This window comes from Thermoascus crustaceus, assembly GCF_041956765.1.
Source record: "Thermoascus crustaceus strain CBS 181.67 unplaced genomic scaffold VTN00scaffold_11, whole genome shotgun sequence".
In the NCBI taxonomy this organism is placed as follows: domain Eukaryota; kingdom Fungi; phylum Ascomycota; class Eurotiomycetes; order Eurotiales; family Thermoascaceae; genus Thermoascus; species Thermoascus crustaceus.
In genome coordinates, this window is record NW_027192537.1 from 895408 (window position 1) to 908666 (window position 13259).

Here is a 13259-nt window from a genome sequence, read left to right on the forward strand (position 1 = left end):
TCTACAGCCTCGTACGGCAGATCCACCCGCATCACGATCCCCCGCGGCCGGAAGAAGGACTCGTTCCACGTCTCAATGCGCCGTGCCAACGCGGACGCACTCCCCGGTGCGACCGCCGCAGCGAGATTCCACTCCTCGCGGTGCTGCCGCGCTTTCCTTGATACCATGACCCGCGGGGATGGCGCCAAAAATCCCGAACATCATCCCGCCGATGGCCAGCGTGCCGAGGCCCATTCCAAGTGCGGTCGTCCATTGTCTGTTTGATAGGGATGCTTCCTGAGTTATTTCGCGCGTGAAGTGCGTCCAGTCAGATTCAGAGATATTGTAGCAGGACAGGATGGACGGGTAGGAGAAGCCGGAGGTGATGTGGGAGGATTTGGAGGGGACTTGGAGGCCCCGGGTGAGGAGAGATTCCGCTGCGAAGCCTGGTTCAGAGAGAACGGCCGGCGGCAGGAAGGGTCGATTTTCTGAGATGGAGGTGTAGTCTGGGATGGATTCGGTTCTTTCGAAGTAGATCTGATCATCAAGAGGCGGGCTTTCGACTAGATTGTTGTCCGTTCGACCTGATGGAGACCTGGATAGGGTGTAGGCGGGTGGAGGCTCGTCTTGCGGATACCCCCCATCATGACGCAGGTTGGGACCGTGGAACGAAGTAAATGTGTTTGCGTGGGCGTTCATTCTCGATTGGTCGTTGTAGCGACGGTGCAAGACAACGTAAGATGTCCATCCCAGTGCGTGATCTGAGAGTGAGTCTTTGCATAAAGGATGATAGTTGAGTATTTCCTGAAACAACCATAAACGACACAATAAACGTAACGAAGAGGGGAAAGAGAAAAGATCAAAGGATACCGGGCCTCTTGCTTATAGTGATCAGCTCGAGGAACGGATAGACTAAAAGACAGGCGACCTATTAATGAGGGACAGATCGCAGTCAGGCTCACCATGGTCAAGAATAGAGGACTTTAAATACTGTCCTCGACGGGCAGTGTCGCATTCCCTAAGCGGGCTAATGCATGGGATGGCATACTTGGATCCTTGGGGCTGAAGTGCCTGAGTCATCTGTGGGTTGGACTTTGATAGCACCCATGTCTTCAGGCCTCCCAGAAGAACAACGAGGATGCATGGTAAGCACTGCAGTCATGGTAAGATGCAAGCTAAGCTTAGAGCCAAAAGCTTGATAGCAGAGAGGACCCCTCTCGCAGTTTCATCAGGAACCGTATATCACTGTCGCAGGCCGCGCAATGCGGCTGCCTGGTGGACAGGACGCAGTCAGAAATTGCCAGATAAGGAGGCTGAAAGGTTGATCCAAGGCTAGATAACCAAGATGAGCAGAGCCATTTTTCTAGAAATATGTGGGGTTCTATTCATTATAGACGACAGTACAAAGGACTTGCTGTGGATACGGAAGATAATTCCGCGCGTGGTGGTGGTCCCATATTCCATGTGGTTTTCTTTGATCAAGGCTCTCCAGATGAGCCAAGCACGATTCATCTCGACCGGCAGGCGGGGACCCTCGATGTTGTTGACGCTGCAGACTGTCGATCAGAACCTCTTCATCCGAACATTAGTGCATGGGATGACTCAGAGCCTGCTGCTCACCTGGTTTTTTCTATCTTGGATATCACAGGCTGTTGGAAGAAATAGGAGCCGTGCAGGGCTGTGGTGTTGCACAGGTCAGCCTGAGGCAGTGCTGCGGACGGAGGGTCGCTCCGCCCCGCCACGGTACGCCGTCGAGTCTCTCTCACGAAGCGCCTCAAAAGGAACGAAGAACGACGCTGAACCCCGGATCAGGGCGTCGATCGTCGTCCAACAGGCGTCTTGGCTTCTCTTCCCCACGCCACTACTGCAAGGCCAAACGCCCAAACCAGAACAGGTCCAGGCTGTCTGAGCGCTAGAGTCTGGACCCTTCGCGGTCACCGCCAACAACGCATATACTCTGTTCCTGACTCACGGAACACCAGCTGTAGGCATCAACAATCATGACGACCCGTTATCGCGTTGAATGTGAGCGCTGATCTCCTGGTATGGTGTTGGATAGTGCTGACATGCTGCAGATGCGCTCAAGGTGCGTGCTTGTTTACTGTTGCGTCATCGCTCTGCATATCGGCCATCGTGGCCAGTCCTGGTTGACACCGCTGACTGACCTTGGTTCGGCTTGACAGTCGCACCGTCGCGACCAGCTGGTAAGTTCTCTTTCTTAACTACTTATTATCTAAATCTAATTTACTGACCGGAATTAGATTGAATGGATCAAGGTAGGTGCTGTCCTCAACCTCACCGCCTGATCTGTCCACAAGGAAACCCTGCCTCCTGGCAATGCAACATTAAAATCCACATGCAACAAAGGCTACATGCGAAGGATATGTCCTCTGACTATACCAGGGTCTGCTGGCCGTCCCGTTCGTGCTGCACTCGCAGCCGACGGCCGACTACCAGGAGCACAGCGTCAAGCTGGTCGAGGTCGCCGCTAACACCCACAAACGCTATGCGGAGATCATGCGGGATGTAGAGAACCTGATCAACGACCACAGTAAATCCAATGCTTCTTAACCCTGATGTACGAGAGATCTAACCATCCGCCAGTTGCGCATACGAATAGCGGAGCAGCTGGCAAGTCCAAGCTCAAGCTCCTGGTCCCTACGGTGGGAACTTTCTTTACGCCTCTTATGCTTGAGGATGCCTTCAACTATCAGGACAAGCGCCGCTTCATCAGCAGACGGCGCTTTGTCGCCCCGTCGTTCAACGATATCCGCTTGACCCTGAACACGGCCCAGCTGATGGGCCTGGTTCGCGGTAGTGAAATCCAGCTGGTCACGTTTGATGGTGATGTAACGCTCTACGACGATGGTGCCTCCATAACAGATGAAAACCCCGTCATCCCACGGATCCTTCGCCTGTTGAGGCACGGCAGGAAGGTCGGGATTGTGACTGCGGCCGGCTACACGGACGCGTCCAAATACTACGGGCGTCTGAAGGGCCTTCTCGACGCAGTGAGCAGCTCAACTGAACTGAATGAAAGTCAAAAGAACGGCCTGATCATCCTGGGAGGGGAGAGCAACTATCTCTTCCGGTACGACCAGACCTCCCCGGACCTCCTGACGTACGTCCCCCGCAGCGAGTGGCTCCTCGAGGAGATGAAGCAGTGGTGCGAGGACGACATCACGCAGCTGCTGAATATCTCAGAGGCCGCGCTGCGCCAGTGCGTGAGCAACTTAAACCTACCGGCTGAAGTGCTCCGGAAGGAGAGGGCGGTGGGAATCATTCCGGTCCAGGGACACAAGATGCACCGAGAGCAGCTGGAGGAGACAGTCCTGGTCGTGCAGAACACGGTCGAGCGGTCCGAGGTTGGCTCAAGGCTGCCTTTCTGCGCGTTCAACGGTTTGTCCTGATATCCCTGCAGCATGGCTTTACCGAGTTAATAACCATGAATGCAGGTGGAAATGATGTCTTTGTCGACATTGGCGACAAATCCTGGGGTGTGCGCGCGTGCCAGCGCTATTTCGGAGGCATCGACCGCTCCAAGACCCTACACGTTGGTGATCAGTTCCTCTCTGCCGGAGCCAACGACTACAAGGTTTGTCTCCCCATCCCAAACTAGTTTTTGCCTCACCTCGACTTTCACTTCCGCGAAAGTTAGACGATCAAATACTAATATACATAATAGGCCCGCCTCGCATGCACAACCGCCTGGATCGCCAGCCCCGCTGAGACGGTCCAACTCCTGGACGAGATGGCCGAGCTGGAGGGCGAGGCAGTACAGGAGAGCGACGGGAGACTCCGCACCGAGCTTGTTGACTCGCCCTTGCCTATTATACAGAGCGGTTAACTAATGTTTGTATGTGGTATCTGAACATGACCGTGTCTGTTGCCTTGAGTCTTGAATTTTGATTTGATTCTGAATACGTATTGTTTTTGTTGGTTGGTTCTTGTTCTTCACATACATAGGCACATACAGTACAGAGCGGGAGAAGATTTTGGCTTATACTATTATTGTTGTTTACAATATCAATATATAATGTATAAGAGTTGTTATTATTGCGATCTGATCTGGGATGGCTTTGCCTAGGGTCTGGGATCTGTGGACCTGTCCTATCATGGTGGCTTGGTGCCCTCCAACAGATTCGAAATCACGCACATGGGTATAAAATCGCAATCCGCCAAGACAGTAGGTAGCAAGGGAGGGGAGTGAAGAAAGATATGATATAGTACTGTATAATCACTCGACACTCGTTGAGATCTCCTCCCCTGAGTTGGTATTGGTATTGGTATTCATTGGTATCTATCTATATACATGATTCTTCCTATGCTTTGTACCCGGGTAGACAGGTAAGTATGTACATACATACTACAGACATTCATCCCATCGATATGTACTTTATGCAGTACAACTGATTTATTTGCTGTACTTGGTGACGAAAGCGATCAACGCCTCGTCGACCTCCTTGGGGTGGGAGGCGCTCAGGAAGTGCGCGCCGCCCTCGACGGTCACGAGCTGCGCGTCGGGCGAGTTGACGAACTTCTTGATCTCCTCCTGCGCGTTGGCGATGGAGTAGACGACGTCTTTGGTGCCCTTTCCCCGTTGTCAGCATACATATAGTGAACCTAAAATGGGGTTTTGTGGTATAGACATGAGGGTGAGGACTTACATGCAACCACATAACCGGACACCGCACGTCGAACAGACGCTCATGCAGACCGTCCCGGTCCCGCAGGTTGATGGCCGCCATGCGGATGCGTCTCCGGCCGTCGTCGCCGCGGTAGTTCTCCTTGATCGTCTTGCGCCAGTACTCGCGCACCTCCTGCGGGCAGTCCTTGTTGAAGCCGATGTCGATCAGGAAGTCGCAGTAGTCCGTGTCCGGCTCGAAGTCCGGCGTGGGCTCGTTGGTCGTCCACTTCTTGATCGGGGGCGTGAGAAGGGTCGGGGCGTCCCAGCAGTTGAGCTGGCGGGTGCGTTCGGATTCGTAGTCGAGGGAGGTGCCTAGGGGGATGATTCCTGCGATCTATATGTTGTTGGCCTTTTGTCTCTGAGGCTGGCAGGAGTATACAGAGGTTTAGGTACTCACCTTCTCCGGTCTCAACAGAGCCATCCGCACGGTGATCCAGCCACCCTGGCTCGTGCCCAGCACGAACGCCTTGTCGATACCAAGAGCGTCCAGAACCTGCAGGTTCATCTCCGCCGTGTCCCAGTAGGTCCAGTTCTCGCGGCTGGTGCGGGTCTGGCCGTGGCCCAGCAGCTCGATGGCCAGCAGGTTCATGGTGTCGGTGAGCTTCTTGTTGGCATACTGCTTCTGGTACAGCTCAGACGAGGTCGTGAAGGAGTTGACCAGCACCAGAGTGGGCTTGTTGGGGTCGTAGGGGTATGGCATCTGGTAGGCGGCGTCGATGCCGCCCAGGTGAGGGACGCGGACCACCTTGGTGTTAGGCATGGTGGATGTTTTTTTTCTTTGCGGAGGAGGTCAGAGAATAGTGAGACACCGGTAGGAGCAGGGGGTATATCTGAGGAAGAAGAGAATTCCTGCTGCCATGGCGGACAGGTACATGGATGGTATTTATACTATACATCTGCACGCCGTGTGGTCGGACAGAAGGGCCGCACTCTGGAGAGCGGGGTAGGCCATTGGCAGAGTTACAGTGATGTAATTGGATCCTTGCCGAGGTCTACAGCGTCTCGAAAATAGTGTCTCCCATGGGGATGATCTGTTCTGGATTGAGGGTCTGGCCGGATACTGCATGGAGCAGGGGGATGTATGCGGGGACGGACCCGATCTCCCCTCCCGACTTCCCCGATACTATCTACTCTTCATATATTTGACCTCGTAACTATCCCACGACTATTCAACTTTAAAACCTCCTCGAGCTCGGAATTCCTCCATCGCTTTCTCCCCGGGTTCTTGGCTGATTGTAGCTATCAGCACCTTTACGAGGTGGCTCCGACGAGAATTTACACATCTACAGACATCGCCCTCGAGTGGATGTGGCGATCAACACAGCTATGGATCGGCCGCCATGTCACCCCGTTGCCCTCGACCTCTCACGAGCCTCATTGCTCGATCCGTTAACCCGTCTCCAGATTGATTATTGATCGACTATCCAAAATGTCTCCGAGCGCAACGGATTTGCTTACAGCATCAACTCCACTTTTCCGTCCACCTCATCCCATCCCGTATCCACATTTTATGCTTCCTCCCGGGTTAGGGGCCCCCAGATCCCAATGCTGTGGAAAGTTACGCTCATCTTTCGACTCTCTTTAGTCGCAGCTCGAATAATCGTCTCCGACCTCGGCTATTCCTCGTAGATGGATACCTAGATAAGGTACTCGATCGCCGTCGTCGCTGTATACTAGACAGAAATTGGCAATTGGGGGCGAAACGGGAAGATGCTGGAACCGGGGCTTTTTCGGTGAGAAGTCCGTACACGTGGCTGTCTGGAGTTAAGGTTGAAACTGAATTGCGGGGATGATGAGCTGGAGACGGATGCTGAATATGTATGCAGGTTGAGTCTACGTTGCGTCTAGTGTATGTTGCACATGGTGTCTTGGATGCGGTAGAGAAAGGAGAATGTGGAAGGGCCCTGGACGGAACTTGGAATATATTAAGGCTGTTTGAGAAGAATATATGTATTCTCTGCTATCTCTGCTTTTGACTCATTAAGATCTGCTGCAAGACGTACTTATTTATTGGATATGATCTTCTTGAGTGTGCTCTACAGGCCAGTTCTTTGAACCGATGCCGTTATCAGAGACTGTTAAAACTACAGGTTTAGTTATGGCTCTCCAAAACCAGATATCAAGAGTGATTTTTAGTAATACATCTTGTAAAGAGTCTGGGTAACCGGTGAGATATTTGGTTATCTGATCTTCATACCGTCTAATGTCTCACAGAGAGCGGAATGTTCGGTTTATATATTAATAAGCTGGAATCTACGTTTACATCTTTCCGGAGTTAAACCGAATACAACATGCAATCTTCGTAGCTGTGGTTGAATAAATTATACCTAAGAAGCTCCGGTACTGCTTTATATATATATATATATCGGAAGCAAGATTCCGCGGTTCGGGCCAATGTTAAGTCTCACTTTCCGGGCAAGTGGGAAGGCTTCTTCTCCGTCAGTATTTCTGCTGCAGGGACTGTTTAGAAAGATATAAAGAAATTAGATAAAAGATGACGCCCCAGGTGCATAACTCTTGGGTATCTAGCATCGCCAGTTGTACTACATCGGTGACTATTCTACAGGCAAAGACCGAGCCGTCGCAGCCAGATCACGTGACGTACATCCCGGTGGCGAAAATTTTCGGCTTCATCCGCTCGCAGCCGCGACCCTAGCGCAAAATAATAATTCGGCCGAGATGATGATTATGGCTCAATTGAGATGCAAAAAGAGCTGGACTCGCGGGGAATCGAACCCCGGACCACCCCCATGCTAAGGGGGTATTATACCACTAAACCACAAGCCCGCTTTTGTTGAGTAACTGTGGTGCTCTAAACCCTAAGAGACGGCTGGCTGGGGTTCACGTTTCCACAGAATATTTTAAGATGACTGGGTCTCATCCCGAGAAGCCTCCGCAACCACGTCCGCGAGTGTCTTGCCCGCCGCCCGTGCACCGTCTGGACTCTCATCGTCGGCCTTCCAGGTATACAGAACCTGGCCGGCAGCCTTACCGGCCTGATTCCCCTCATCGGGCTCCTGAAACTCGTCCAGCCAGCTCGTGCGCAGAGACATCTCCCTTCGTGAAAGGCTGAGCGTCATCTTCTTGCTTCTTCCGGTGGAAGGAGAGGAGGCGTGTAGTTCGCCGTAGTGTGGGAATGCAACTTCCCACTCCAATTGCTCACCTGCGGTATTGTCCTTGGGAGCAGTTTTTGACTTTGGCAACATGGATGGGATGAAAGTTGACAGGTCAAGGATCATTAGATGTGTGATGAACGTCTCAACTTCCTCCTTGAGCCCTAGGCGTGCTGGAGGCTGGACGTTCAGGGATGGTGGCAGAGAGATAGAAAACTCGTAGTCGGTCCCGAGAGATGGAGGGAACAAATGTGTCCGGATCTTGACACTGAAAGAACTACCAGGAGCGGCAAGCGTTCCTGAGAAGGTGGATTCTAACGGGCCTAAGAACTCCTCGACGAGTCTCTCGACCACAGGTGCCGACTTACGTTCGCGGGAAAGATTCACAGAAGAGAAAGGATTGGCAGTGTAGGATGATTCGAGCCCGGCCGATTTTAGAGTCCGGTAGATGTCATTCAAGAACGACTCGAGCGAGCGCACATGGGAGCTGTGCTGAAGATAGGCCGCAATCGGCCGCAACAGCGGGTATTCGGGAACTGGACGCTTCTTCGGGGTGAGCGGAGGCGGCATCTGCGTTCTCCGCCGCAGGTTCTGGCGATGGGCGTAGGCAAGCAGAATGCGCATGGCGTGGGCGACGGCTTCTGCGAGGATGTCATGCTCTTGCGTCCGGGTTTCTGAGTCGGGTTGATCTGACAGTTCCTCAAGGTCCACAAGGTCGAACATGATCTCCTGGCCCTCGCTGATCTCGAATTGGATCAGGTTGTGTTGTGTCGTAACACCGTGGCTGGCCATCACTCGTGCCTCGCGGTTCAGTTCGTAGAACAGTTCCTCCTCGTAAAGCGTATCTCGGGCCTGCAGAATGCGGCTTTCTATTGAGTCACTCTCAACGGACGCCAGCTGTGAGAGCTTGAAGCATCCGGTGATTCGATCATCTTGCTTGACCTGAACACGTACAGCTCGCGGTTTGGACGGCACAATTCCTTTGTCTAGGATGAGACTTCCGTCGTCTGCTCGTCGTAGAGCCGCGAGGCCCCTGTCACGGAAGGCTGGAGTAGCTATTGACCACCTTTAGCGTCCCAAATCCCTGATCCTCGTAGCTGATAACTCACCTTCCAAGAAGCCATACTGCACACCCAGCACCTGTTTTTCTCTTGGAATCCTGCATACTTTCCACCCCTTGTCCTTCACTGCCAACACCTCGCCCCAGTATTTGGTCTCTGCAGCAACTTCCTCCTCTAGCCTCGAAGCCGACTTCAGCAGCTTGTTAGCGGCCGCATTGAAGCTCTCCAACTTCCACCCACGCGACACAGTCTTGATATCTTTTTTCGCAGATTCCGATCTTTGCGGAGTCTTGATGACGTCCGTGTTCAGAGAACCCATGGGTACAGTCTGCTTCAGAAAGGCAGACATGGAGGTTTCCGTCTGACGGGGTGTGTGCTTGGACAGGAGCAGGGAAATGAAGTCGAGCGCGAACATCGATTCCATATGGGCCTGCCTGCAAAATCATCAGCGCTGGACGAGTCAACAAGGTATGAGAGGGACGAACATTGCGAACTGGGTGATCTCCGCGCGGCGCTTGTACAGCTGGTCCAGGCGCTCCGTCGCGTCGACATCTGCAGGTTCCTTGGCCTCATATTGTTCCTGCGGAGCTTCTCCCTTTTCCCGCTGAGCATCAATCTCAGCCTGTAAGCTCTGCTCCGTGACGTTGCGAAAGGAACCGCGCTGCGCGTTGATTTGCGCGATCCGGACGGGCAGCGTGTCTTTGGCATCGGCCTTCTCGACCAAGGGCCGAAGAGGGAGGGTGAAGGAGTCGGACATGGTGCTGCCCCGCAGATCAGGGATTACAGGAGCAGAGCACGAGCGCGTCTCCTGCTGACAAGGAGATCAGTCGAGTGCAGGGTGCTTCTTTCGCGGTCTCGATGTCTCCAGCGCAGCTCTATCGAGCCCCGGAGCTAGCACGTGACGGCTATCTACTCCGCAACTCGGTTCTCGCCCCGAACGTCGTCTTCTTCTCTCCCCCTTTCCTTACTTCTGGATAGTCAACCAGCTCCTCGTGTTGCTGAATGCGCACTTAAAGACATACTCAACATGACGGCAGAACATATGTACGCGGTCCTGTGGACTGTTGCTGAACTTCTGACCAGCTTCATCTTTCAACCCCACAGCTCTGCTCGCCGCAACTTGCGGGGTCGGCCATCTTTATACTGCGGCGCACATGCCGATTTCTCCAGCAATTTAGCCGTTTCGCTACCACATGCCGTCCTGGTGATAGTCGTCAGTTCCCGTTATTCTTGGCTACCTGATCACTTGCAATTGAGTTCACATCATCCTGTCGGACGCGTGAATGATGCGCAGGGACCTTCTTTTAATCGACCTTCCTTTTAAGGAATTATAGCAGAACGGCTCGGGGTATCTTGTGCTGCTTTTCTATTCGACAAATGGCCGATATTTGCCCGGATTATGACAGTCCTCAGTAACCTGGTATTCAAGAGGGGGAGTTACGATGTTCTCCAATGATGCCTCCCGGGGCCAGGTATAAGAGCCGGGGAGACCACAGGCTCTGGACAATGTAAACCCGAAGTCAGAGAAACCTCATAGCTGAGGTCAGAAAACATGAGGACTGCATTGTTGTCGATTACGGTCTTTGTTGCTGCTGCTCAAGCGCAGCAAGTGTATATCACAACAGCTGGCTATACAGACCGTCCGCAATGCTCCCAGCCGACGGCCTCTCCGCACTACCGTCTGCAGCCTTTTTCATATACCCTGCAGGAGACTGTTCGGTAAGTTAAGGTACAACAAGACTGCTAATAGGACTAATACAAGTAGATATGCAACATCTGTACCTGCTCCGACAACAACCCGAACATACGGACCGGTATATACAGACGCAGTCAAGTATCTGAGTGCGAGCCTGTCAACTAGCACTTGGGGCAATTGGCTCCCAAATCGCACTGTTATTACAGCCACAGACACCAAAGATCCATATGGCCAAGCGGCGTGGTCTTCGTTATGGCAGCAGGCGGATATCAAGAACTATACAGCGACGGGCCTCTACTCGACCACTGTCAGCCCAACCCCAATCCCCAGTAGCGAGCTGGTCCTGCCTCCACGAGACTACTGGGGGCCCACCGACTGCTACAACTTTCCCGAAAACTTCATCTTTGGAGTGGCTGGATCTGCGGCACAAATCGAAGGTGCCGTTGGATTGGAGGGCCGAACTCCATCGCTGCTGGAGAACCTGATCCAAGATGACAGACCAAAAGACTATATCACGAATGAGAATTACTTCCTGTACAAGCAAGACATTGAGCGCCTGGCTGCGATGGGTGTGAAATACTACAGCTTCTCCATCTCCTGGACCAGAATTCTTCCGTTCGTCTTGCCCGGCTCGCCGGTCAACGAACAAGGCATTGCGCACTATGATGATCTGATCAACGTTGTCCTAGACGCGGGAATGTTGCCCATCGTTACGATGTTGCACTTCGACTCTCCCTGGATGTTTGTGGCCGACGACAACATTACCGCTCGTCCGGACATCGGATACAACAATGCTGGCTACCAGAACGAGACATTCGTTGAGGCCTTTGTCAACTACGGCAAGATTCTTCTCACCCACTTTGCAGACCGTGTCCCAGTGTGGGTGACGTTCAACGAGCCGCTTCTGTACTCGTTCAACTTCGCCGGTATTGATAATGTCGTGCATGCCCACGCAGAGCTATATCACTACTACCACGACACACTCAATGCCACGGGACAAATCGGGATCAAATTCAACGACAACTTCGGCGTGCCGCGGGATCCCAGCAACGCGAGTGACGTTGCAGCGGCAGACCGCTTCCAGGAGATGCAGCTGGGAGTGTTTGCGAACCCGATATTCCTGGGCAGGCAATATCCAGACTCAATCCTGAATACGCTTCCGGGCGCCCGACCTCTCTCGGAGGAAGAGCTGACCTACATTGCCAACACGTCAGACTTTTTCGGCATCGACCCCTACACAGCCACGGTGGTCTCCCAGCCGGCTGGTGGTATCGACGCCTGCGCTGCAGATGCCTCGGCAAGCAATGCGCTCTTCCCATATTGCGTTGTGCAGGAGACCAAGAACATCTACGGCTGGAACATTGGCTACCGCTCCCAGAGTTATGTCTATATCACACCGACCTATCTCCGTTCCTACCTCTTCTACCTCTGGAACACGTTTCATCACCCGGTCCTGGTGGGCGAATTCGGCTTCCCAGTCTTTGGTGAGTCCCTCAAGGAACTGTCGGATCAGCTTTTCGACTCTCCCCGCAGTGTGTACTACCTGTCGTACATGTCGGAGATCCTGAAGGCGATATATGAGGATGGGGTGCATGTGATGGGAGCGCTGGCTTGGAGTTTCATGGATAACTGGGAATTTGGCGACTATGGGGCGCAGTTCGGGATGCAGGTGGTGAATCGGACGACGCAGGAGCGGTTCTACAAGAAAAGTTTCTTCGATCTGGCAGATTTCGTCGGGGCACGGCAGCGACGTGCGTGAGAACCACATAGCTGAAGCTATGCATTTCAATCCTGTGAGCGGGTAATAAACCAGCGCCAAAGCATGTAAACGACATTGTATACACATTAGATCTTGATAAATATACGTCCGGGGTAACTAACTAACGTAATCCACAAGCGAGCCGCGCACCTCCTACGCGATTCTAGCCATGACTGAAAGTAGGCTGTTTTTAACGCAAAAAATGTATTTCTATATAAAAACTAATTACTACTGCGATTAGGACATTGCAACCTTTTATGTCCTATAACATGACAATCACTGCATCGTGGTGGCGCTCGTACAGGGCACTGAACTGTAGATGATGCTGATTCAACTGGTAGAGAGCCCCTTGGGTCTCTTGGGTCTCATTCTCATGTTGTATAAGCTTCTGGGCTTACTGAATAGAAAGGCCCTCTGTATGAGCTACCTGCCAATTAGATTGTTTCCTTTTTTGCTGTTGTTTCTCATGCACAGCCTGTAGATCCTGATTTTCTTTGGCAAGAAGAATAGCACTATTCATTGCTATTTCACACCCTTTAATAAGCTGGTTCAACGCAGCATTTGTTGGGCTTGGAGGACTCTGTGTATGATGCCTTAGAAGCTTCTTGATTGTAGATGCCTGCTTCTGCAGTTGGTTGAGATTATAAGGAGTTTTTGGTGCAGAATTGGTGGATTGACTGCCTGGTGGTGTAGGGGTCTTAAGCTGTATATTAAGCTGCCCAAGCACCCTTTCTGGATCGAATGGAATCAGACCAGTAGCTACAAAGCCATTCTTGATAGTATCTGGTCTAAAGACCTGTATGGGCTTGTGAATATGCCTCAAGGAAGTCAATTTGTCAATATGGTTGAAACCAAGCCACATCTTATTCTCAACCAAGCGCCCATATGCACGCTTCAAAGGCGCAAAACAGCAAACATCAAGAGGTTGCAAAGGATGTGCTGAATGTGTTGGCATGCAGATTGG

General features: G+C 52.4%; 6 protein-coding genes and 1 non-coding gene across 7 annotated transcripts; 3 read left to right on the forward strand and 4 right to left on the reverse strand.

Annotated features, from left to right (window-relative positions):
• Nucleotides 1-72: 72 nt before the first annotated feature.
• Nucleotides 73-678, reverse strand: VTN00DRAFT_3023 (uncharacterized protein; the record flags this gene model as incomplete). Its single annotated transcript, XM_069429295.1, has 1 exon — nucleotides 73-678. One exon carries the CDS (start codon nucleotides 676-678, stop codon nucleotides 73-75), a length of 606 nt encoding a protein of 201 aa, XP_069283435.1.
• A 1301-nt stretch (nucleotides 679-1979) lies between these two features.
• On the forward strand, nucleotides 1980-3826 carry VTN00DRAFT_3024 (uncharacterized protein; the record flags this gene model as incomplete). The annotated part of the gene is made up of 8 exons (XM_069429296.1): nucleotides 1980-2004; nucleotides 2055-2065; nucleotides 2163-2183; nucleotides 2241-2255; nucleotides 2383-2530; nucleotides 2584-3378; nucleotides 3435-3574; nucleotides 3665-3826. 8 exons carry the CDS (start codon nucleotides 1980-1982, stop codon nucleotides 3824-3826), a joined length of 1317 nt encoding a protein of 438 aa, XP_069283436.1.
• Nucleotides 3827-4393: 567 nt separating this feature from the next.
• Nucleotides 4394-5426, reverse strand: VTN00DRAFT_3025 (uncharacterized protein; the record flags this gene model as incomplete). Its single annotated transcript, XM_069429297.1, has 3 exons — nucleotides 4394-4570; nucleotides 4647-5000; nucleotides 5064-5426. The coding sequence occupies 3 exons, from the start codon at nucleotides 5424-5426 to the stop codon at nucleotides 4394-4396; spliced, it is 894 nt and encodes a 297-aa protein (XP_069283437.1).
• A 669-nt stretch (nucleotides 5427-6095) lies between these two features.
• On the forward strand, nucleotides 6096-7322 carry VTN00DRAFT_3026 (uncharacterized protein; the record flags this gene model as incomplete). Its single annotated transcript, XM_069429298.1, has 3 exons — nucleotides 6096-6190; nucleotides 6252-6312; nucleotides 7233-7322. The coding sequence occupies 3 exons, from the start codon at nucleotides 6096-6098 to the stop codon at nucleotides 7320-7322; spliced, it is 246 nt and encodes an 81-aa protein (XP_069283438.1).
• A 59-nt stretch (nucleotides 7323-7381) lies between these two features.
• On the reverse strand, nucleotides 7382-7453 carry VTN00DRAFT_t205. The gene has a single exon. It is a non-coding gene; the product is annotated as a tRNA-Ala (tRNA).
• A 74-nt stretch (nucleotides 7454-7527) lies between these two features.
• VTN00DRAFT_3027 (uncharacterized protein) lies at nucleotides 7528-9597 on the reverse strand (the record flags this gene model as incomplete). Its single annotated transcript, XM_069429299.1, has 3 exons — nucleotides 7528-8834; nucleotides 8889-9274; nucleotides 9326-9597. 3 exons carry the CDS (start codon nucleotides 9595-9597, stop codon nucleotides 7528-7530), a joined length of 1965 nt encoding a protein of 654 aa, XP_069283439.1.
• A 795-nt stretch (nucleotides 9598-10392) lies between these two features.
• Nucleotides 10393-12295, forward strand: VTN00DRAFT_3028 (uncharacterized protein; the record flags this gene model as incomplete). The annotated part of the gene is made up of 2 exons (XM_069429300.1): nucleotides 10393-10559; nucleotides 10606-12295. The coding sequence occupies 2 exons, from the start codon at nucleotides 10393-10395 to the stop codon at nucleotides 12293-12295; spliced, it is 1857 nt and encodes a 618-aa protein (XP_069283440.1).
• Nucleotides 12296-13259: the final 964 nt, after the last annotated feature.